This window comes from Pelobates fuscus, chromosome 2 (assembly GCF_036172605.1).
Source record: "Pelobates fuscus isolate aPelFus1 chromosome 2, aPelFus1.pri, whole genome shotgun sequence".
NCBI lineage: Eukaryota > Metazoa > Chordata > Amphibia > Anura > Pelobatidae > Pelobates > Pelobates fuscus.
The window spans coordinates 318300015-318327268 of NC_086318.1; the positions used below are offsets into that span (position 1 = coordinate 318300015).

At 37.8% G+C, this 27254-nt stretch overlaps 1 protein-coding gene across 1 annotated transcript in view; it reads right to left on the bottom strand.

Annotated features, from left to right (window-relative positions):
• The window catches only part of NR2E1 (nuclear receptor subfamily 2 group E member 1), a 55295-nt gene that overhangs the window by 26733 nt on the left and 1308 nt on the right, over positions 1-27254 (bottom strand). The window contains exon 2 of the mRNA XM_063441301.1: positions 7651-7796. Coding sequence (XP_063297371.1) covers positions 7651-7796 — 146 coding nt within the window. The remainder of the gene's footprint in view (positions 1-7650; positions 7797-27254) is intronic.

Consider the following 27254-nt stretch of genomic DNA (forward strand, 5'->3'; position numbering starts at 1 on the left):
TACTACAGTTTTAGGAAGTGATGTGCAAAGAAATGTAAAATGATAACCACATGGTGTCTCACAAATTTCCAAAGAAATTTGAAATGCACGGTAGTCTCCAGGTTTGATAGTATGTTGACTGTGAGTAAACAGACTCATTACTGACCATTACTTTTCAACGATGAGCGATGCTCATTTTCACATGAAATCTGCAGAGTATATAAACTGGCGACTTTACAGTGCAAGAATGTAGGTGGCTCATCAGTCGATTATCCTGATGTTGTTCGGACTGAAGCAGACACATTTGGAAAAAATGGCATATACCATAAGAAATACATACTATTTTTTGACCATTCTATGGAAAAAAAAAATTATAATTTGCCTATTTTAGAAAATGTTATTTTTATAGTTGAGTGGCATATTAACATTATACAAAAAGGGTGGTTGGCGTTAAAGGATTAGCTGCATATCTTGGGCAGTCCAGCTAACAGCAAGCAGTGGGCATGCGATACAGACTGCAGGTTTGAATTTTTTTTTGAGATCTTCACTGAATCTGATCTGAGCTAGTTAACTCTTGACAGTTCCAATTTCATTTTAAATCGCTCTTTTGACTCCGTGCATATCTCCGGTTTCATAGAAGATAATATTCCTCCAGAAAAGAATGGCAAATGCTCTTTTTATTTTACAAGTCAAGCTACAATAAGTCGTCAACAAAGAAGGCATTATGATCAATTTTCTTCTAATTAAATTATCGCAATGTGATTAAATAAACAGACTAGGCACCTCTGGCAGAAAAGTGGTTAACCATTATATCATGTTTTTCTTTGTATTATTTCACATATGTGTTCTATCTGAAATGTGAGAGAAACATATCGAGTGAACAGTGAAACAAAAAAAAGCACAGCTCTGAGTGTTTATATCAAATATCACATCATATACAACACAGAACGACTGTAGTAGGTGGCCGTTAATGCAGGTCTCCTTTATGTAACACCAAGACACAAAACTACTGTAATACAATATGAAAACACACCAATTACTAAAGTATATTTGCTTTGATTGTGTAAAGTTTCTGTAATTTTGCCTTTTATTTAGCTGAGTTTATCCTTGTCACTGCTGTAATTACAACATGGCGGTCACTTGGGAATATTAGCCATGGCTTGCACCTTCAGAGAGAATGGATAAAAGTCATCATATTGGGGAAGATTTATTGTTCGGTTCTAAATATCATGTTCTATTAGTAAGGTCTGAAGTTGTGAGAGGGGTTATCCGAACTTTAAAAAGATTTGTGACCGCAGGTGTTTTGGTGTTACTGTACTATATGGGGCTACCATATCCACCATGCTTTCAGGGACACATATCACGTATACACATTGATGGGCAGCACATGAAAAGGGTTGCCCTGTAGTATGCAGAGGTAGACAATATCTAGTTGATGTAAGGTAAACTTATAGGCAAACCTTAATAAGAAGTATATTCACAGGTTTGTTATACATACCATTCATGTTGAACTTTATTTAAAACAAATTGTAAATGTTTATTTGATTTTTCCAACATATACAATTGCCATGTAATACCATCCATATTAAACTTTAGGAATATGAGAATGGTCAAAATGTAATCAAATTAGATACAAGTATCTTCCTTATCAGGTTGTACTAGGAAATAGACAATCAGTGATCTCATGGATTTAAAAAGATCATCCTTAATTTGGGCTGTTGGCATCTACCCCTGTAAGTCTCTATGTTATGGGGACCTTTATTATGTTTATTCGTTACTATCTGAATTGCAGTCTGAGTGGTAAAACATTCATAAAAACAGATGATATGCAACATTTCTCAAACTCTCAGCGAACTAAGCCTCAGTTTTACCACACTGGGATTTCAATTTGCTACAATTTTGAATAAGGCATATTATTTTGACAGTCGGGGGTGGGGGGAGGAGGGGGGAAGGTGGGGGCTATAATGTATGTATATGTCTATAGCATGTCCAGGCTTTTCAGTGTAAACACTGCCTTTTCAGACTGCCACTAGAGATGTTTTCTTCCTAGTAACATCTCTAGTGGCAGTCATTAAGGTGGACACTAGAGTTGCTTCCTAGTTCAGTGCTGCACTATATGCAGCACCTACGTTTAGCATCTCCACACTCTGCATGGAGACTCTGAACACTCCTCATAGAGGAAACTCACCGTATTTCCAGCGCCAGATAGTTCCGCTGCCAATGGCCCCACTGCTGATTCGCCTCCTTGGCTGACATCATCAGAATTGAAAAGCATTTGATTGGCTGAGAACGACAAGGAGCGGGGCCAAACACCGGCTTGACAATCAGCATCTCCTCATAGAGATGCACTGATTCAACGCATCTCTATGGGGAAAGATCAGTGTCTCCATGCAGAGCAGAAGCACCCCCAGTGGCGATCTAAGGAATGGCCACTGGAGGTGTCCCTAAATAGCAACGTAAGCACTGCCGTTTCTCTGAAAACATTGGATTGGCTGATATCATCAAAATTTAGGCGGGACGAACCGTGGTGAGATCTGGTGTGGCGATGGAGAAAATGAAAAGGCAGTGTTTACAGCAAAAAGGTTGTAGGGAGTGGCTTTACTCACCAGAACAACAACATTAAGCTGTAGTTGTACTGGTGACTATAGTGTCCCTTTAACTATATTTACTGTATATGGGCTTCATGCATAAGTGCAGACATTATTTTTACAGTTTGTTTCCATTTTAGTAAGCTGTACTGCTAATAAATGCCTTCAGGGTCCTTGCAAATACGTATAAGCTTGACCATTATTATTTGACCATTTTTTTTTTAATTCTTTATTTTGGTTGTGCAGGTGGGTACAAGGTGTCAACGAACTCCACAACAGCGTATAGCAAGATCAATACATGTTAGACAGTGGCAGGAGAATATGCACATTTTTTTGTTATTTATCCAGCTTATCTAGACATTTATAATAGCTAAGTCGAAGTAGAGGAGGCAAATAATAATAAAAACAAACGTTTTTAGAGCTTAACGATGCCAAACTGGTCGTCTTATAGCAGCTAGCACTTTATAGACGGTTACATATCTTCTAAATCATTTCAGTAGTCTCCAGGAGAGCTGCTTTATGGTTACAAGTGAGGTTTGTATCTTGGCTTGTAATGCCGTTTATCTTTGTTATATTCTTTGTCGTTTGTATGTTAAAAAGAAAGGAAAAGAGGAACATAATCAACGAAAAAGCATAATTAAACGTAGGATAAACGGTCCAGGTATCTGCTCCCAGAAGGTACAATATGTGTGGTTATACGCCTGTCGTATGCTGTTCTGAACCTATGGTACTCAGCATTTTGTCAAATTAAGTACGAGTGAGAGATACCTGTCGTAGGTTAACCTTGGCAGGTTAGACACAGCTGGGTGTAGGTTAATTACAGCAGATAAAATTGAATTGCTCAAAGTATATTATAACACAATTCGCTGAGGTTAACGCTTATATGCAGCAGTGTCTACTGAAGCTGGTCCGAGGGCCGTACATGTATGGTAAAATAAACATAAACATTTAGAGACTGCTTGCACTAAAGAAAAAATTAATTAAAACATTAGAGAAAAAAATATATATATTAAAACGATTTAACAAGGTTAGCATGGAACCGGTGTCTGTAGGGTGTTCTACTGCCGTATGGTCCATCTGTGCCACAGTCCTGGTTCAGCATGATACTAGCGGGATGTGGGTTTGTATGCTTTGCGTGGGTATGGGTGTTTAGGCATAAGAGTCCCGGTCAGGGCCTGTAGGTGGCAGTCCTGTACGGGGTCTGGTTTTATCTCGGGTGGGTGCACCAGATGGTGCCTGTTTGGGCACGAATTCTGTGGATGTTCCTGGGTTCCAGCTGTGGGTCAATTTAGGTGCCGTGCTCTGGGGGGCCATGTTAAGAAATCGTTGGTGGATCCCTAGGTTTGGCAGGGCTGTGGCGGCTTCTTGGAGGTCTCGGACCACGTGGGTTGTATCCCCATGGGTGATGGATAGAGATCGAGAGGGGCGCCAGCGATAGCTTATCTTGTGCTGTTGGAGAAGTGAGGTGAGTGGTCTCAATTCTCGGCGCCATGCCAGTGTGCTGCCGCTGAGGTCTGCATAGAATGTTAGTGACATGTCCTCAAAAATATATAGTGAGTTGCCCCTAAGCGCGTTCATGACAGCTGCTTTGTCCTTTCCATTTTGGAACTGGATTATCAGATCCCTGGAAGTCGTTGGCGGTGCTTTTGCTGGCTTGGGCACTCTGAACATATCCTCTGCCACTATTGCTTTGGCTTGTTTGGGCATTAGTATGGCTGTTAGCAGTCTTCTCACCACGTGTTGGAGTTCAGCGTCTGGTGTGTTTTCAGGGATTCCCCTTACTTTCAAGTTGTTTCGACGACGGGCATCTTCCAATGCGGCAAAGCGGCTTTCAAACGTCAGGTTTTGCTTTTTCAGATCACTGACCTCCTGTTGCAGTGTTGTGATCCGTTGCATGCTGGATTGTGAGGTGGTTTCTAGCTCTCCGATGCGGCCTGTCAGGCCCTTCAGGTCCTGGCGTATCGTGGCCATGTCTGCCTGGAGGTTTTTTTGCAGATCCGCCAGCAGCTCTTTCAGTATAGTGGTTGTCACCGGGGCTGAGTCCTGCTTTGTCGAGGGAGGCGGCGGTGGTGGGAGCGCTGGAGCAGGCATGTAGCTTTCCTCTGTGCCGTAGGAGAAGTCCTCTGAGAGGTCAGAGCAGTCTCCTGAGATGGCCGCCATGTTGTGCCCGTGGGCGCCCTGGGCCTGTCTCCACATGTCCCCAATGCTCATGCCTAGCCGGGGTGCCTCCTGCCGAGGCTTTTTCGCTTTTTTCCCCATGGGTCTTGGGTATGTTGAGGGGGTTGTTTGAGGCCCGTTTGCTTAGCTGGAGTGCCGAAAATCGGTAAGTTATGCACCTCGCGGTCCGGAGCTCCATAGACGTGCGACCGTTAGCGTTGGCTCTATTTGACCATTTTTAATAATCTATTTTGTCGCATGTACTGCATGTGAGAAAATTTTGATTTTTTGTTTTTATCCTAGTTTTTCAGACCATGTGTGAAATATTGCAAGATAAAGGAAACTACATACTCTCTAAAGGTATTCGTTTCCTAAATATTTTTTTGTTTTTTAAAGGGTGAACATATAAATGAAAAACAAAAACTATTAATTTACACAATAAAATTTTTTACATTTGTCTTAAAACCAATCTATACACACAATTGCTTTGAGGCATGTAAGCATTGCGTGGGTTGCTATGGCAACTGAATGCATGCCATGGCCAGCGGCAGCGCTCTCGCGGTTTGCGGGAGGAACAGATATAAAGCTGAAAGAGGGGAAAATCAGAACTGCATATATATATATAGAGAGAGAGAGAGAGAGAGAGAGAGCGGTAATCGCTATATATATATGCATAGGCAACCCAGGCCCCACAGCAGGCACCTTAAAATGTAAAAGGGTGGCAAAAATCCACCCCTGTCACTGTGAAAGTGCCATCAGGCCGGCCCTGCTTCCTAAGACTGTAAAAATATATCTTCACCCATCTTCATGGGAAATTGTTGCACAATTCTACAGTCAATGTTAAACCCCTGCAGTTTACCTTTCTATTAAAGGGACTTTGCCACCACTAACATTGTCCCATTTTGTATGGAAGCGGATTTGGGCTATACATTTTGTTAGCCAAAACAGTTACTAAATGCATTACCAAAAACATATTGTACACCTAATACTTTCCTTCTCACTACTGAAGAAGGGATGTCGCATTCTCAAAAATATGAGAAATTAAAGAAATAAGCGGGTCATGTAATTCAAATAATCATAAAAAATATGGGCTGCTTCACACTTGGACGAGCGACTCCAATCAACACAAGTATAATGGTGTGAGCACTCCTAATATTAATCCAGAACTAATACAATAAATGTAGAAAGCAGTATATATTTAATAAAAGGAAAAACAGCCTAAAAACAGACTCGCTCAAAAGGACTCAATAAATAAAACACTATAAAAATCAAGCATAGGGACACAGTGCAGCATCTAAGATTGTAATGCTGTAAAAACAACTGCAACCTATATGTTGCAATGTAAGAAATGTCTCAAAAAAAATCAAAGTAGATATAAAACTAACAAAAATAGGGCACTCAACTCAAGCAAGTGACCTTTACCCAAAAAGAGAGGGTATGTCAACTAAAATGTGTAAAACCCTAAATATACTATAAAAATAAATACCACAGCAATAATAATGAAAGATAACTCTGCACATATATAAATAAATAAAAGATGGCCAACAAGTAATCAAGTGGCAGTACTTATCCGTGGGGGGCCCTCCACGAGTCCAGGAGATGCTAAAGACATGATGGATGTAACACAGGGGGATCAAAAAAGATCCTATGATGACCAGAGAGCTCAGCCCAAAGATACCTCAGTCAGAGGACAAAGATGCCAAATGTTCACTGATATAGTGTACAGTATTGTCTTGGTAAAGTCTCATACAGAGACGAAACGCGTGGACGTATTGATCCACTGTCAGACCTATTACACTGCTCCTTTAAGGCAGCCACTGCCTTTTTCGAAGTTACCGGCTGCGACTTACCACGCGATCCCAGCTTGGTATGTTCCCCAATTGCGGCACGGTGCCAGAGTACGGTCTGTGTACTACAGACAACACTGTTCACAAGATCAGTGAACATTTGGCATCCTGGCCTCCAACTGAGGAATCTTTGGGTTGAGTTTGCTGGTCATAATAGGATTTTTTTGATCCCCCTGTGTTACATCCATCAAGTCTTTAGCATCTCCTGGACTCGTACTTGTTGGCCTTATTTTATTTATTTATATATGTGCAGGGTTATCTCTCACTATTACTGCTGTGGTGTTTATTTGTATAGTAATTTTAGGGTTTTACACAATGTGTGTCCATTAACATTTTAGTTGACATACCTAATTTTTTTGGATAAAGGACACTTGCTTGAGTTGTGAGCTCTTTTTTTTAGTTTTGTATCTACTTTGATTTTTTGATAAATTTCTTACATTGCAACATTTATGCTGTAGTTTTACGGCATTGCAATCTTAGATGCACTGTGTCCCTATGCTTGATTCTTATAGTGTTTCATTGAATCCTTTTGAGCGAGTCTCTTTTTAGTCTCTTTACTACATTTATTGTATTACTTCTGGATCAATATTAGGAGTGCTCACAATCCATTTTTCTAGTTTACCTAAATCATTTGCCATTTCTCTTATCCCAACATCAAACTTAAAATCTCATTTAGAAATAATTTATCAGAATTCCTTATTTTGTATTATATCTCATTAGTTTCTCCTTCGTCTCACAAACTGTCCAATTGAGATAGTAAATCTGACATGTGTTTCCAAAATAAAGCAAAAGCAACCCCCCCCCCCCCCCGCCCTATTATGATTATAGGGTGTGTTTCAAACATAATTTGATTTCAGTTTGTAATTCTATAAATTCATAGATCCATACATCAAGCCCACATAGATATCATTAAACAAACATAGCAGTCAAACCAGAATATATGGGCCATCATCCACAAAGACACATCTTCCCTCTCAAAAAACAATATAGAATTTAGTATAGAATGTAAAATGCACCCCCTGCAGTACCCAGTTTTAGTAGTTGGTCCCTACTTGTTACGAGAAATGAAAATGACTTACCTGATTACCAGATTTGCAGACATAAGTTCTGTTTCTCCTTATGCTTCTTTTGAAGAATCCTGAACAACCATCACAAGCATACACTCCATAATGTTTACCAGAACTGCGATCCCCACACACTTTACAAGGAATGTCCAGAATCCGACCTATGTGCAGGAACAAAACCACAATAATTTAGACTTGGAATATTGAAAGTTAATCACACGGTATTACATTAATGTTATATGGACAGATCAGAAATACAAGCAAATTTTTATCTGATATTTTTTTACTATGACTCTTGATTGCCTCTTTTAGCTAATTTATTCTTGTCTTTGTTGTCTATGTTGTCCATTTTTTAAGTCAAATACAACATTATATTATCAAACAGGAACAAGTAATAAGAGAATAGTGAATTGAAATGAATACAGAAATAGCATATTATTAGTGTTAGTACCGTAGAAACATAATAAAACTATATTTAGCAATGGCATCCCATCTTAACATGAATGGTTAAATATGTCACTCAGAAAACATAAAAATTAAAGGGACACTCCAGGCACCCAGACCACTTCTGCTCATTGGAGTGGTCTGGGTGCCAACTCCCACTACTCCTAACCCTGCAAGTGTAATTATTGCAGTTTTTCATAAACTGCAATAATTACATTGCAGGGTTAACTCCTCCTCTAGTGGCTGTCTACTAGACAGCCACTAGAGGTCACTTCCTAGTTTCTAGCACAGGTTTCCTGTGCTAGAGCGTCGCTGGACGTCCTCACGCTGTGTGAGGACCTCCAGCGTCGCTCAAAACCCCATAGGAAAGCATTGAAATTATTTTTCAATGCTTTCCTATGGGGAGACGTAATGCGCATGCGCGGCATTTCCGCACATGCGCATTAGCTCTCCACGGCCGGTGGGCGAGATCAGTCTCGCCCACCGGCCGACGCAATCACAAGGAGAAGCGTCGCGGAGGCGGAGACAGCGGCGAGGGACATCGCCACTGCCCCAGGTAAGTCATTGAAGGGGTTTTCACCCCTTCAGTAACCGGGGATTGGTGGGTGGGAGGGAGAGGGACCCTCCAGTGCCAGAAAAACGGATCGTTTTTCTGGCACTGGAGTTTCCCTTTAAGAATGAAACATAAGGCCAAACAAGATAACGGAGTGGGAAAAGAACAAACAAGAAATTAAAAAGAAAGGAAATAAGTCTGTGCCCATCCTATTTCAAAGTGACTTATACAGATTGAAAGGATCCAACATTTGAGGGACATTTGCAAGGCTCTCTTCATGTAGACCATGTTTCTCGAAAATTTATGTAAGTATCATTTAGAGTAGCTGTGATATGTTCAATAGCAACCAAAAAGTTAGAGAATGTTTTTTCCAGCATTGGGTTGTCACCAGCTTTGTGCCAATTCAGGCCTAAAAATCTATGTAAAGCTAGAAGTATGCATGAGATGTTGTGAAAGGTCTCCTGTGTACATGAACTTTCCTGCAACATATGAATATAAGAGCCTTTTCTCCTCAATATCGTGAGTACCGCGGGGTGGTGGAAAACATGGGGTAGTTTGGAATGGTTTAAGTAACAGTTCTCTTTCCCAGTAGTAGAGGTAATGATTCTAAAGAAGTTCTCAAAAGTCTTGGGTCATTTTGATTCCTCAAAATTTTCACCAAACTCTCTTTCCCATTGAGAAATAAAAGATGGCTAATGTCTAAATTTAAATCAAATGAAATGGGCATGATTTTCAGGATTTACACCCTGGTCTTTGGTGGACTATCTACTAAAAGATTCATGCAATGTAGCCTCATCCTCTGATCGGAGTTCAAATTGTAAACCACAAAATCTGTGTTTGATTTGTTCCCTGAGTGTCAAAATAGGCATTGGTTTATTCCTTAAAGTCAACTAAATGAGTCTAAATTATAATTTAAAAGTCAGGTAGCATTTTTGAAGTTACAAAAATGCACCTATTAGTGTAATGCAAAATATAAACATAATACACGGTTTTATTTTTTTATTGGTTAATATATATTCCAATCTTTTCACATCTTGGCTAAACCAACCATGGCCTTGTTTTAATGTTGTTGGATAAGCTTTCCAAAGGCTTTAATACTTTTGGATAAAGTTTTTAAATGATTTGATATTAAGAAAAATATTTTACTTTTGTAATGTTTAAAAAGAAATAATATATATCATATATTTCTGATATTTTAATACGCTGAAAAAAAGTATTTTAAAATATTTTAAAAAAGTTTATCAAAAATATTAAATAATTTTGACAGCTTATTCAACAATATTAAAACAAGGATGGTATTGCAAATGTTGGTGTAGGATAAATGTATATTTGATTTGGAACATTTTAATAAAATTGCTGAGGATTCTTGAAATACTGAAACTGGGGCATACTAATGTCATCCAAAGCTCATAGAAGAATGTATTGAATATACTTTAACATTACCAGAATACACTAAACATATACCCATATGAAACAAGTTTAATGTGTTCAAATGAAAGTAAATGTGACGTAGCAGATAGATTTGTCAAGAAAATTGGGTTTAAAATAAATCTCAGATGACTCAAAAGCATCATTCATAAATACAAGAAGACAATTGGAAAATTACATAAAAATTTGCCTAAACCCCATATAGTTTTAGGTGTATTAATTCCACAATATTAAGGTTAGAAAATATTGGTCAGATATTTGAACCAGTTATTTTAATTATTGAAATTAGAAATTGTGTTAAGGCAATAGTTATTGATGTGGTGCCCTCCCAGAGTAATCTGTCAAACCATTTCTGCATGATTTGACACTTACCTGGGTCCTGTTGGCTGCCCAAGCCACATCCAGTCCTCTCAGAGCTGGAGAAGGTGAATGCTAATGTAGGCATTACTCAGTGGCTAAGTGTTTCAGCTGAGCACTGTTCACCAATAAAGGACTTGAATGAGAAAACATATTGGTCAAACTGATATCCAGCTGATCCTGCTCTGAGAAGACCAAAAGTTGTTGGGGTGCCTAGCGGGATCCATATAAAAATGGATCGGGAGCCATCTCTATAGCAACCCATTTGGGTGGATTCACTGAGCTGTGCAATTGGGTACCTCTGTTAGCTGTGCTGCATGAAAGTAAGAGGAAATTTGAGGAGTAACCGATCGCCCTATCTGTCTAGTTATATAGATTAGAGAATGTGAACTCTGAGATTAAATGATAGATGTGACATAATGAAACTAACAGTAGATTTGTGCACAGTGAAAAATTTAGATTCATCCCCCAAAACAAATTTGTTTCAGGCAAAACTGAATTTGTCCATGTAAGTGTTGTGGTTCAGACAAATGCAATCGATGTGATTGTTTCTGGAAAAATTATGCGTAATGCACATATTATTATACTGCAAAATATATACATAATATACATTTTTATTTTTATCTTTGGTTGATATATATTCCAATATTTTCACAATCTTGGCTAAACAAATATTGTTGAATAAGTCTTCCAAATTAAGTGTTAAATCATGCCAAAACAGTTTAACATCTTACTCTGGGATAGATCCAAAACACCATTGCTACTAGAATTACTACAGTGAGTTGTATTGTACTATTCTATCCATTCTATTAATAGCCTCCCAAGTAATAGTCTATCATTTTGCCTATAGAAAACCACAAGGTTTAACATATCCTCCCTACGGAGCATATATTTGGTAGAAAAGCCTGTCCCTCCGGAATTTCTTTGGTTCTTATGTCAATGCTAGCGCTAGCAATTTATGGTGTTTAAACATATCAAAAGTTCCCAAAATTATTACATAGTGACAAGCTACAGGAACCAGGGAGGGACACCAGTTGGAAAACAGTAACCGTTAAGATAAAAGGAAATGTCCACAGTAAAAGTTGTCTGACTCTGTATACATATACATATCTGTATACATATCTTTCAAATGATTCTCTCACATGAAGAAGGCTAGATGAAGAAGTCTCTGTTCTGGGTTGACTCCAAACCATGGATCCAAGATTTTATATATGCTGGCGGTACATCCATCTTGAAGAGTGACCATTATTTTTTTCATGGTGAAATAATGTGTGATTTTATGTAATACATACGAGTATGTGGGGGATAGGAGTCAACACGAGTATTTTGTACTGGACAGATTATGCCGAACAAACATACCGTACTTGCATTCAGTGATGTGAGAAAGGTTGTTGCAAAGTTACGTTCATTTTATGAAAACATGTGATATGACTACTCTACAACAATGGATCAATGGGTTATTACCTTTTTTTATAAGGACCCCAAATTATATAAATGGCATTAGTTTGGTGAGACATTCCTCAACTGGAACATTAGCTCAGAGAAACTCATCTAGTATAATATAGGTCATAATAAACATTTTTAGCCCTGGCCCAGAGGTTAACAAACACTGCTCTACATACTGATAGAAATAGGTTTAGGGGAACATGCTTGTATTTACTAACTGGTTTAACCCCTTAAGGATCAAACTTCTGGAATAAAAGGGAATCATGACATGTCACACATGTCATGTGTCCTTAAGGGGTTAATGATAGAATGTGAAGAGTTTAGGAACATTCCTAAATAGGACAAATGCTAAGCAGAATGCGTTGGCCTTCTCTCCTGGGAGTCAATTAATGTGTTTATTATTAACTGTGCGGGGCGCGTTGAAACCATGTAGATTAATGGTTTCAGTAGATGACACAAAATTAGAGAACGTAGTACAATTTGAACTGGATGTTGCTTGACTACACAAGGATTTTGATTAACCAGAGGAAAGGGCAAAATAAAATTCTACTTTCACTCTGGAGAAAAGGGATAGTGAATAATTGTACACATTACAGCAGGTTTAGCAACTGTGTGTAAAGTTAGTGTATGGTGAGCAAGATTCGTAGTGTATTGCCACGTGTAAAAGGGTATTTACTCGCTTGAAGGAAATATTGTTTAGCCTCTTTATGGTAAGTTCTCCATAAGCAGATATCATCGTGAACATGGAGTGCAATACTAGGGCCAGCTTTGCAAAGCATAGAGCTGGAAAGTGCTACATCAGACTGTACAATGTAGGATTTAGTTATAAAGGAAGGCTAACAGGTTAGCAATGGTTTATACTACCAAATAAATAAATAACCCATTGAATAATATAAGATTTATACAAACAGCTCTCTGTTCAAGCGATCATTAACAGAACTGTACAAAGGTTGTGAGGTCAAGAATGAGACATCAGAAAAGAGTTGATCTACAGCAGCATATGTAGTTCTTTACTATAAGCGTAATAAAGTAATTAACTGAATAGAGACTGCATTATTAAACTTAATGGATGCTTTAAAACTATGTACGGCACAATATAGTGGGCTATACCAGAAATCATGTTCATAATGAATCAAATTGTCATTCTTTCGTCAAGAGTGATTTTTTTTTTTTCCTTTGTGATGCCCAAACGCAAATGCTTTAAAATATTGTGCTTCTTTTTTGACTCGGCAGCAGGAGAAAGAATATTATTTCTGCCTAAATTATTTTGATACCTGGCACCAGCACCATCATTTCCGATCTCAGGAGCAATTTTCTGGGAATGTTTTCAAATAGGAGCGTTGTGTGTGTGATCAGTTGGAACTGAACAAATTTGATCTTTGAGCATCGTTTCTGAAATACAACCCTTTATTTCAGGGAGTAAATGTTCCAGGTATTTCTTTGGGGGAAAGAAGAAGATAAGCTGCAATTTAAAAGTGCCATCAGAAGAAAGAAACTCACTTTTTATGATTCATTTGTTGGTATACTATCAGGGTTATTCACCAAAGTGTGAATTTCAAATGTATGGTCAAAAAAAAAAGCTGGAAATATTCTCTGTCAGCTGTGCTTTCAATTTATCTACTCTAGCCTTAAATTTTAAATTCATTTTTAACTCTCACTTTAGTAAATATCCCTGTTTGTTTGTGCATCTCATAGTATTTCCAAAGACCAATGAAGCACTAAATGTAATGTGAAACTGATTCAAATAGAAAACAAAGTTTTTATTGCAAACAATATTTATCTGAATGTTATGTAGCACTTATACAACCCTGTTGTGTCTCGCAACAGGGTTGTATAAGTTGTTGTGTCCCTCTCTTGTCATATATTTCATGCAAATCTGAAATATTAGTGCAGAACAGAAATATAATCTTGTCACATATAGTAGACATAAAAAACCCCAAAAGAAACAAAATAGTGGTCAAACACCCTGCAAGTGAATATTTAAATAAGGTCCCTGGTGGCATATTTTGAATGCACCTGCATCAGGATATTAAAATAATGTATTTACTAGCAGCCAAGCAACCCAGACGTGTTTGACACAAGCTCCCACGTCTGGAGACAAAAATCGAGGTGCCTTACTCGAGAACCCACACGCACAGATCACTGTCCCCACAGCTAATAAACAGGAGAAGAAGCTGCACCCGATGGTACCTTTTTGGGGAGTCTGGGACACTGGATTGCCTCACTGGGGACTTGAGGCCTACACGCGGCTGGGCCTCCTTACCGCCATCAAGAACTTTCCGCACGTGGGCATCGGCTGAGCTAGGAGGGGTCGTCGGGTGCACACCACTGTACCCCACTACTATGGCACCGAACCCCTGCAAGTTCCAATGGACTGTCTCTGGCAACAGGATTCCCTTAATGGACTGCCCTAATGCCTACCGGCCTTCCCAAGTCCCACACTCACTCTGATATCCATCCGTTAAACTCACTTTACCCTCTCAGCAAACACGACGTGCCAAAATTTGCACTCAAAACCAGGGAACCGGGAGTGGTAGACGACAGTAACTCATGCTTAAACCTCCAGGTGACCCCGAAAGGGCACCTAAGTCGCCGGATGGATTGACAGCTACCCTCATGATCATCTACGGGTACCAGGGACTTAACCCAGCATACCGGCTCCGGGTTCGCAAAGCCTGATCTGTTATTATTAAGTCTGTTATCTATTTGTTTTCCCTCATGTATAGCAAGGTGCAGCCAGTTACAACTGAAGATTAGCCCAGTGGTTTTCCCCTTAATTACATATTCAGCACATGCCTAGTCCTTGCAATTCCAGATAACATTACGTGAATACTCAGACAAGTGCTATGCTTAAACATGATCACAGCTCAGATTAGCATGTATTAAATCATATTTTCTAGCACTCATTAACTTTGTTACTGCCTGACATCACAAACTAACTTACCGCTTAAAACAATGATTAGCCATAGCATGCATGTATGTAGAATGTCTAGGCAAAGCGTAATGTTTAAACTTTATTACTCACTCGATAGGCACATGAGCAAGCGTTCCTTTGTATTTCATTTTATTTTATTTTAGTCTCTTGTAGACTCTTAAGACTCGACTATACTTGGTAACGACGTGTAAAATATACCTATCTGTTTAGCCTGTATAGTGTCACTTTTGTTATAACTCTGCTTGATATCTCACTTAAGTCTAACCACTTACATTATTACTACGCTAAACTTACTCGAACTACTCTTCTTAATACAAAATGAGGCCAACTGTTACTCAGAGATGATATAAATTGCATTGTATTATACCGGTTATGTATGAAACTTTATCGTCTCCCCTTTCTCATTCTGTACCCCATATAATTTTATGCCTCAAATAAAAAAGAGATTTGAAAAAAAATAAATAAATAAAAAATAATGTATTTATGTTTGCAATTCTTATTGTGGAAAACTACTAAAAAAAATATTGCACATACAATCCAGGCCCACATGGCCCAGCTCCGAGGGGACCTACACGGCCTCACGACCCGCATGGGCACTATAGAGAGCGAAACCCAGAAACAGGCCCAACAAACAACCCGACTTCAAACGGCTATACAAGAGCCACAAACCCAACAAAGAAAAATGGACCAAAAGCTTGCAGAGCTGGAAGATCGGAGGTGCGCACCGAACCTCAAGATTAGGGGTATTTTGGAGGAGATCCCGGAGACAGAGCTACCACACTTCCTATGGCTACTCCTCGCAGGACTGCTAACCCCAAAGCAGGCTAAACAGGTGGGAGTGGAGGGGTTGTTCTGCCTTCGCAAACTAGCGACAGCACCAACGTCAGCACCAAGAGATCTCTTAGTAAAGTTCCACAGCAGCAAAGATAAAATAGCTCTCATGAACGCAGTCTGAAACCACTCACCATACCCCTTCAAAGGAATGCAACTGTCGTTCTATGCAGATCTGTCCGGGAGCACCATGGCGTGGAGGAGATCACTTAAGCCCTTCACGGCGCTACTCCGATCCAACAGCCTCACGTACCGATGGCGACTGCAACGCGTACTGGAGATACTACACGGCACCGCCACACATTCCGTCAGTGATCTCGGGGAGGCAACTGATCTGTTACCTAAGCTGGGACTACCAACCATTGCCCTGGACACAGTGCGATCGAGCACAAAATCCTCCCTACCTCACACCACCTGGAACCCTACAACAGCACGTCCCTTCATACCTCGGGGAGCGCGACAAGATGAACGGGCAGCTGTCCCCACCTGAGCGGCTCCAGTTTGCCTGCAGAGACAGGCCTGAACTTGCCTCACCACTAGAGTTGAGTTTTTACATTTTACTCTATCAAGTGTCTCTAAATTTTTCATTACTATTTTATGTTACCGTTTCTCTCTTATGTTGATGTTACCCATCACTCTTAGATCCTCCTCCACTGAGGCCACACGCACAACACTACTCCCCCCCCCCCCCCCCCATCACACATAGTGGGGTACTCCAAGACGAGCCACCAGACTGCCAGACCTCATTCTCACTACGTTGATCCAGCATTTGCACTCTCTAATATTACCACTCTGGAAAACCCGGAGTCCCCCCCCCCCAATCCCACACCGAGGCATGGGCTGAAGGGCCAAGTCACCCTGTGAACATCGCCCTCCCCTCTAGGAGAAACCCCCCAGGGACACACGATAACAAATCACAGCAGCTACCACAGGGACCCTGGGTACTAACCCACATACCTGCTACTAAATGCCTGAGCTCCAACTTCAAGTTAACCTTAGGTATTACCCATTATTTAATTATATCAAGCCAGACTTAGCTCACACAATTTATATCTTCTGTATTTTCTTTTATTTTACATGTATACTACACACTACAATTTCTTATGCATACTCTTATGTTACACTAAGCTTACCTATGCATCACAAAATATAAAAATATTGTGCATATGCTCATGCCAAAGATTACCCTGTAAACCTTGTGTGTGCTGTTGTGGCGCTTGATCTAGCAATGTAATCTGCACAACAAAAATAAAAAATTATTTAAAAAAAAGTTAAGTTGTTACAAGCCCCCAAGCAACAAGGAGGGCTGGCACTGCCCAACATACAAGCCTACTATCAAATGGTTGTCTTAGCCACAGCTATACCCCATATCATAACCACTGCCAGGCCACAATGGGTTTCCCTGGAAACAGACTTAATAGGAGGTCACGAAATCCCCAATATGCTCTGGACGTCAAAACAACTTAGACCAAGTGTTGCTCTCTTTCCCCATCAGGTCCAGCTCCTCTTCCAAATATGAAATAAATACCGACCCAAATTGGGTAGCACCCCTACCTTCTCCCTGGCAACCCCACTTAGGGCTCTGTCTTATTCCATCCCCACATTTAACCCATTACAATGGCATTGTAGGGGCGCAACACACCTTTACCATCTGTTCGAAGTGGGCACACTACTAGATTACCCACGCTTCTCCGCTAAATATTCACTCCCACAGTCTTCACTATATTTATACCGTGGAAATCCTACTTAACCAAAACATTGAGACAACACCCAGACTTATCTTTTACTACCATGTCATTCACTACCTGGGAACAAATGTGTATAAATGCGAAACTTTCACCTCAATGTTAACCGATCTCCATGTGCCATACCCTAATAACCAAACACGACAGCTTCTCCTCTTCCAAATATGCGAAGCAATGAGAAGCAGACCTCCAATGCTCGATGACACCTAAAGAGTGGGATACATAATATCCAACCCGCTTAAACTACTCCTATCATCCTCCCACCTAGAACAACATTGATAAATCCTCTACAGATGGTACTTTGTACCAACCAGATTACATAACATTGCCCCTTCCACCCCCCACATTTTTAATGTTCCCTCTAAAGCAGGGCTGCCCAAAACAGTAAATCCCCAGATGTTGTAAAACTACAACTCCCATGATGGTTTGGGGATCTGGGAATCTACCTTTTGGGCACCTCTGCGCTAAAGGATAATATCAGTGTAACAGTAATAGAAAACTGCTATAATTATCAGACAATCCATGGTCCCTCAAACAAATCTAACAGGAGCATTGAGCATGCATATTAGTAGCGGTGATTATGCTCACATGTTGCCTATGACATCACACTATACAAACATCAATAAGTGAAATGATATAAAAACCAAATACTGCTCCAGTTTGCTGCTGTCCTGTGAAGTGTCATCCTAATACATCCTCAATGTAAATCAAATGCAAATAGTAGGAAGTACATGTGAGGGAAAATATGAATAAGACACCATAGTGTAATTTAAATACTACACTACGATGTGTTCTTAGTCATCTTCTCTCAAATGCACCTTATATTTCCATCTGTGATATCACATGCATGTGCACATAATGTACATAACACCATAGTAGCATCATTGAGGTATATGCAGCATACCTCGAGCACTTACATTTAGTTTAGCTTAAGGTGGGGCTAAAAGTGGTAAGTTTGACCTACAGAATGTTTTGTTTTTGAAAAGGCTTATAGCATTCAAATTAAGCAAGATGAGTTAGATTACTTTAAGCGTTATCATACATGTATGTTTTTCAGTAACTTTAAGAGTATTTTAAGAAACTGACACCCTTGTCCTCAATCATGGTACTCACAACTGTTCGTATTTATTGTTAGAGGTGCAACCCCCACCTTAATTAACACAAAATCATTTCTTGAAAACTAATTTTTTACTTTTATTTTCGTATGTGCCTCTCATAAAGACCATTAAGGACAAAATGTCACCTGCCTAACCTTTAGTAGCACAGCAAAGGTTCACATTGGAACTTACAAGGGTGTTCCTAAATGTTTCAGGAAACGTTGGAGCACAATGGAAAAATGGACTAGTGCACCCGCATTGAATTACATGGAGTATTTGTCATCATGTCTAAATAAGTAGTTCAGTTGCATCAGTTTTCAGTTGTAAAACTGGCACTGTGACAGTTCTTGCATTGCAATAGACTTTGTAACAAAATAATTATTTAACAAAATTCTTTTAATAGACTTTTATCAGTGCCTGATGGTTCCTGTAGTTTTTTTAGACGTCAGTGGTGCTTCAGTAATCAAACTTTTGTGGGCAGTTTATATTTTGAATTTGTTATGTCTGTGCCAATGAGGATCTATTGAACACGTGCTAATGAACAGGTTAGCATATAGTGGTTTGTACTGACCCTATATATTTGCATAGTGGTCTCATATCTCATCTGGTTCTACTAACATGTCAATTTTTTACATTTATTTTTATAAACTCGTACTAATTACTGTATTCTTTAAATCCTTACTGTAGGTGGAGTTGAGTAACTTGTTGATATTACATGGATTACACTTTGATGTAAATAACTAAATTGATTACTAAATATATTTTATCGTTAATACTTTATATATATATATATATATATATATATATATATATGTGTGTGTGTGTGTGTGTGTGTGTGTGTTAAGCATGCCATCATCCATATTTTTAGCTTTATTAATATTTAAACTTTTTATTTTTTTAAATTCTTTATTTATGTTACACAAATAGAGTACATCCGTTCAAAATGACTAAATGACAGGTAGGAGTCTCGCAGAACTCAAGAAAGGTACATATAGAACATTTCGTAAGTATGTCTCAAAGGTACAGCATACATTATAGACGTTGATGAGCCGCACAGGGCTCAATAGATCGTGGTTTGTATCTTAGAATGCATCACATTTCCCTACACCTGACAGTGAGCATGTTCTCCAACTTGTGTGTGGTTTAGCCCAATGTAATAAGGAGAAATAAAGAAATGGAAAGAAACCAGAAAAAAAAAACCTGTGCCACCACGCGTGCCCTCCCTAAATTCCATAAGTCTTCCTAGGTCTGGCTAGAGACATCCTTTTTCCACGGTTCCCAAACCTTGGAAAAGGTGGACATTGTGCATCTCACTTTTGCTGTTAACTCGTCCATGATGCAATAGTCTTCTACTTTTGCTAGAACCTTGCAAGCTGCTCAAGGGAGACTGTTTATAAGCGATTGCACACATGTCTGAATGGTGCGCCCCAGTGCACCTATTTGGCACGTGCAAACGAAGTCGTGAATGACACGAAATCAGCAATCCACTGACCTTGCATATTCTGGAGCTCCTTTATAACGTGACGCAATTCAAATAAAGCCACAGGTATTTCAAACCCGGCCTTTCTCCTCCCAATTGCCATGTTGTGTTTCTTGTTTAGCCCAATAGTGTGTTTGTGATATCTTTCATCTCCAGTTACTGACCTTGGCTTGTTTACCATTTATTCTGTTCTCTGTATTCCTGATATTTGGCTTGTCTAAAGTTTACTCTAATTTACTCTAATTTCTCCTACCCTTGACCTTGACCATTCATACATTACGCACTGCCATTCTATGGTCTGGTAATATGGATAATATATTCTGTTGTAGATTAGGTTCTGTGTGTTTGGGTTCTCTTACATATACTGTGACAGCAGTAAGCTGAGCATGATAGCCTACTGGCCTACCATTTCATGCTGGTTGGGTGTTGGTCCCTGCTCCTCCATTATGATGACCACTGGTAGATAACCAAGAACCTATAGCCTACTCACTGTGTCATTCAGCTACATCATCTAATGCTCCATACAGGAACAGGGAGACGACATAAACGTAATGTAAATAATATATCTATAAAGTAAAACATTTTAATAGATAAGAACAGTTTTTAAGAAAAAAACAATTGTTGGGGTTTTTTGAGAAAAAAGACAATATTAGCATAGTACTCAACACAAGTAGTGTTAAAAAAAAACGGACAAAACTCTAATATATATGTAAAAGTTTTGGAATTTGCCAGTAATGGACTTTGTTGGTGAAAGAGTGAGGAACCTACAGTTTAATGGAAAGTCAATGTCCAAGTCAAGATGAAACCAATAACTTTACCTGGTTAAATCACAGCTGTATTCTGATTGGCTGCATAATTATTTCTGCCAACCAGAATAAAGCAATTTCATAGCATAGTCAGGGAGCTGACAGTCTACAGACCCAAGTAAAGCCCCAGCATGTCCAAACTACAATAATGGCAAAAATATCACCTGACAAAAATCTCTGAGCAGAACAAATTATATATCACTCTCACCCTATTTGATGGCTATTGCCTGTCCTAATGTGTCTTATACCCCACCTCCTATAGACTGTAAACTCATTTAAACAGGGTCCTCTTCAACCTATCGTTCCTGTAAGTTTTCTTGTAATTTCTTGTAATTTATATTTATATTTATAGTTACATCTCCCCTCTCATAATATTGTAAAGCGCTAGGGAATCTGTTGGCGCTATATAAATGGCAATAATAATAATAATAATAATAATAATATATATATATATATATACACTATTCACAGGTGCTTAAAATATACAAAATTATAAAAGTTCTGCAAAAGTCTTCCACAAGTTAATCCCTTTACTCAAAATGAACCCTTCATAAAACAAAAACAAAAAAGCCACTGAGTGTGAATATTCACTATTGTTTTTATAGTGTGCGTGTTCTGCTAAATATCTCTGAACATCTTCAAATTTTGTAGGATGGAAGGATGGACAGACAGACAGGCAGACAGACAGATAATCCTTTTTAAGCTACCTTTTTCTTAATCAATGTGTATTTTCTAAAACAAAACAATTAGAACCAAAATACTGGGGGCTAGTTTGATTATGATAAATATTTTCGTTTCAGTTCTGTTTCCCTGTAATATAATGTTTAATATGTTGCATGTCATCATATTGGATTCATGCAGTTATTGCATTCAGATTTTATGAAGTGTTGAATCAGAAATAAAACACTGAGATTTTTCACAGCTGCATGCATGTCCAGTCTATTCCATCCACAGCACTGTGATCTGGGCTTTAATATCTATCTAATCATTCATATTACTTCATATTAATAGCATATGTCTAGGACCACAAAAAGAGTTGGTAACTATTATGTGGATTTCACATATACTTATTTCATAAAACTGTATATTCCACTAGATTGTAGAACTGATACAATAACTCTAAAATGTGTAAAATACAATTGCCAGACAATGCCTTTGCTGTTTCCCTTTTTCCTGCTACAAAAGAAGATTTAAATTATTATTTTTTTTTAATTTTCACACTAATATATGCAAATTAAGGGTCAAAATAAATACTGAAACTGACTCATGAATAAGTCCCAAGAGATGTGTATTGAATAATGCCTGTTCATCTACCTACATTGTCATTGAAAACATAGAATCATTTTATCATCAGATATATATTTTGCAGATCTTACGAAAAGATTGCATTCCAAACAAGTTAAAAAAAAAAACTTTCACATAAGTATGTTAACCCTTTATGGCGATGAGGGTTAAATCCTAAAAGCCACAGTCCAGGAGCCTATTCATGAATCAGTTAGTTGTGGTTAGCTGATTAGAGAATTTCCGAAATTAACCACAAAAAAAAAAAAATAATAGTAAAAAAAAAAAAAATAATAACCCTACATTTTGCAATTGTATTTTGTGACCCGAACAATTTTCTGTAAAGCTAATAGGTCCTCAGTCAGTGTAAAATATAATTATTTACTGTCAATATGTTTGGATTCTTTGCACATTGTATATTTTTTACATTTGTAATAATGTCACATTTGTGTTTGATAATTAACCGTTTAACTATTGCACCAGATGTCTATGAATTTCTGTATAATGTGATAAAAAAAGTTATTGGACAATCAGAGTTTGCTATTCTATGGCAGTGCACTTTTTTATGTCCTATAAATATAAACATAATGTACCATAACTACTTACACTGCCTGGGCAAAATCTGACACTATGTAGATCCCATCAAGCTTTGACTGTCGGATATATACTTACTGTCACTAACTGCAAATTAAATGCAAATGTTTTCTGTCCTTACTCAGCAATCATCACATCGCAAGAATAAAGAAAAGAATAGATAGATAGATAGATGGATAGATAGATAGATAGATAGATAGATGGCTTTATATTTCAAACAATATATATATAGTTTACTGGAAGAAAAGTCTGTTTGTTGCATTTATACTATGAAATGTCAATAAGTTCTGTAAAAACATTTTAGCTGGGTTTAATGTCTAACTCTTTTTATTATAGATTTTGAAATCCTATGGTCAATATTCAGATAAAAAAAAACTTTTAAGAAAATGAAATTCCCATTCTGAATTTTTGGGGGCTTTTTTTCTTAAATTTTGCAAGTATTTTTTTTGTTATCAATGTGTTTAGTGAATAAACCTTAGGTTTTAACGGTCTGGCTTGAATTTGATGTTGAGCAGTTCAACGTGCTATGAAAAGCACTTGATTTTATTATATTTTATTTAACATATATTATCATAGTTTATGCAAGCCTGCTTCAAGCTATAGATCACTAAATTATCCTGGGTGTAGATTTTGTGCCCCTCTCCAAAAATTAACTAATCACAGAGAATTGTCCTCTCCTGCATCAAACAAAAGTGATAATGAAAAAGCAAAATAATATAAGTCATCATAAAAGTGGGTGTGATTTTTTTTTTTATCTGAGCTGTCACCTAACTCCTATACACTATACACTCCACTATAATCATTAAATAAAATATAGATTATATAACATCACATGTCATAAGACTTGGGGACGACTTTAGTTGCGTTAGATACCATTTTATATTTTACTCGATGTCATAATCGCAATAATTGTGTACAAGCTAATCAAAGTAAATTATTATTATTATTATTATTATTTTAAGATATGGATAATAGATAGCCCACGACTTAAATTAAAAGGTGGAAACTCTCATATCATTAGCAAAAACAATCCACTTTCTGATTGACAAAGTTACAGGCTCTTCTTTAAAGATAGTCGATCCCACCAATTTAAAGAGGTTATGCATTCTGGAGCAAAATTCTAAAGCTGGAGCAGTCACCATGGAAACCAATAGAATGTCCAGGCTGAGGGTTCCACTTTTAGAATGTTGCCCCAGAATGATTTTATAAACAACTCCTTATGTGTGTCATATCACAATCCTTAATGATATAATGGGGTATTTATACTTTAGTTATTAAACACATTATTGTCTGCGATTGTTGAATAATCTTTTTAAATTGTTTTTAATATTAAAGACTTATAAATAAGTCCCTATATATTCACTGGGAATGGGAGTACGAGGTTAACATAGGGAAAGGTGACCTATTTTGCAGAATCTGTTTTAATTACATGAACTCCATTGAGATGATCCCAGTGAAGTATTGAGGAGTAAAGGTGATTTAGGAGGCAGTGAAGGGTGATTGAGGGCTGTATTCGAAGCAAGCATCATCCCAGGGAGGCTTGGACTGAAAACAGACCTTAGATATTTCTCTACAGCAGGGACTCTAAGACAATGTCCAAGAACAGACAACAGGGACATTAGATAAAGTGTTAACTTAATGATTTTCCCATTGAAACTGGTTTGACTGCCTCCAATAAGCCAAGCTGCCACTTCTCTTAACTAAATGGAACTCGACAGCTGCTATATACAACAGGACTGGGGAGAGAGGGATTAAGCCTGGGTGGGGGTGAAGGGGGCTGTGAAGTTACTTGATAGAAATCTTCCATACAATTATCTCCAGCAGTAAAGTCTGTTAGTAAAATAACTTTCTCTGGATAGAACATGTTGGTGTGGTTGCAGGTAGCAAGTTTTCCCCAAAGGTTGTCTATAAAAAAACAAAAAAATACAAAACAAAACAAAACAAAAAAAACAAACCTGTTTTATTTGCTTCTTATGAATGTGTAATTACAAGCCCTTTCTGCCACCTACCTATTGATTTACCAGTGACCCGTCAAAAAGAGTAGCATGGGAATTCTGCTATCACACAATGCCAACAGGGAGGGCACTCAATCCCCCTATCCCCTCCTGCAGGCTTAGCTTCAACTCATACAAACGCCTCCTCCCTGCACCCAAAATGGCTCTGCAGCCCTGCACCCTTATGGCATCCACTGTACATAGTGCTGTCACCGCAATGACGTCATAACTCCCACATTACATCAAAACTGCACATATATAACAATATATATATATATATATATATATATATATATATATATATATATATATATATATTATACTGCTAAGCATCACCTACCCACATCAACATACCAAAGGAGATTTGTACATGATGCCTAATATTACATTTGGGGATCAGTAGGTGGTTTATTCTCATCATATTTTATAATCTAACGATATATAATGAGTATAAATACACTATGTACACACACAGATGTGTGATTCTTAGGACACATTGCTCAGTCTGACACACAATACAATAATTAATGTATATCATTACTCTGATGTAAGTTAACAAACATACAGCCTATCACCCTGGGCCCAGCATAGGGTGCTGGTAGGGGCACACTGTCAGTTTGGGTTGTCTGATAAATAAATAACATACCTCATACCATGAGACCTGACAGGGCTTATTGGGGTCAATATTCTGGTTAGAACAATGGAAAATGCTGGGAGCAATGTTAACATGACATAGGGTCATGGGGAGAACAGATTAATTAGGGTTGGAGGGTCCCTGTGTTTGAGCAGCCTGGTCTGACAGTACAGCCAGAGAAAGCAGATTTTTATTGAACTGGGGAACCGTTTTTAACATCTCTCAGCAGGGGTGCTTTGGGACTTTTTGTGTGTTATAATTGCTTAAAGATATATGGCAGTTTAGATTACTGTAATTACCATCAGGGGCTGTTGAAAGAAGTTAGTCTGGATTTGAGAGATTGCTCCCTGAGTTCTTACTACCACCCAGGCAGAGATCAGACCACATAACTATACAGTGAGAAGCCCAGCACTGGTGGCCTCCAAGTCACAGGTCACATCCTGTACTCCCATCAGCAGGTCATGTATGTAGATGGGACAATGACTAACTAATATGGACTCCCAGCCAGACTGCACAGTACAAGACCCCCCTCCCACTGCATTAGACCAGAAGAAGTCAAATACTATGAATCATTACTATGCATGTGGGGATGGAATTCTTTTCAATATTCTAATATTTATTTTAACTTGTTGGATTTCATAGGAGAAAATTATTATGAAAAGTATAAAATATAAGTATTTACAAAGTATATCTTTATATACGTTCCAGTAAATTATATAAAAAATAAATAAATAAATATATATATATATATATATATATATATATATCTCTATCTATCTATCTATCTATCTATCTATCTATATATATATATATATATATACATTTTATCTTTTCTAATATTTTTCGAAATACATCATATATAATTATTTATTTGTCATAATGTTCCCATGGTAGATATATTGACAGAGTTGTTCTTCGATTTACTTACATTGAAATAAACTGTCATGTATTATTAATTGATTGGTAGTTTCTAACCTATCTGCGTATTTATTATCGTTTATTAAGTTACAGCAATATCTTAAGATATTACACAGTCACATATATTTAAGAGTTCTATTTGTCTGTCAAAATAATGCTCTAAAGGGAGCATCACTCCCAAAGAATTTAAATACACCGCATCCATTGAAACTTTCATATGCAGAGCCTAAACGTGTTAAATTTTAGATTTTATTGAAATAAAATGTATGAATAAGCAGAAAGTGATGTTAATCAATTATTGCAAAGGCATTCAATATATCGACGATCGAATATTAAACCGGTTATATTATTTATTGTAACGTACAAAGTTAGAACGGGATATAAATGTATCAGTCAATAACCGTATTGATTAATATATATATATATTGCCTGCATTTTAACTGCGTGTGAATTGCGCATTTAATAGTTTTTTTTTATATTTTTAAATTTCATTTGAGATGTCTTGTTATCAAATTAATTGTGAACTCGATTTATTGTAATATAGATAAATAGACAGATAGATATTTAATATCCATTGTCTCGGTCAGCAAGGTTTATATATACATATATTGATCTGTTCGTTTGTTGTGTTTGTTTGTTTGTTTGTTGTTTGTGTGTGTGTGTGTGTGTGTGTGTGTGTTTTTATCCGAACTTCAAAATTTAGATTAAAAATACAAGCTGTAGAAATTGCTGAAGAACGATCCCAACACGAGTATTTAGGCCTATATCTCTATTTATCACATGTCGCTGTTTAGTGAATAGCTCCCCAGATAAACTTTGCATGGGCTTATCAGCAACTTCTGCAATAAACAATTAGCTATACTGAGAATTTCCAGTATTAAAGGATTCGGGATTAAAGAAAATGTGACTTTTAAGTTGTTTTTGCTTCGCTTGTTTCCAGGCTTATTAACCATAATTAGAGATGCTATGTGCAATAGGTTGGATTTAAATCCGCTTTGCAGCAGTGGATTAGAACAGAGTTGCCTGATTCTAATAAACTGGTAGCAAACTTTTTTTTCTTTTTTTTTTTTTTTTTT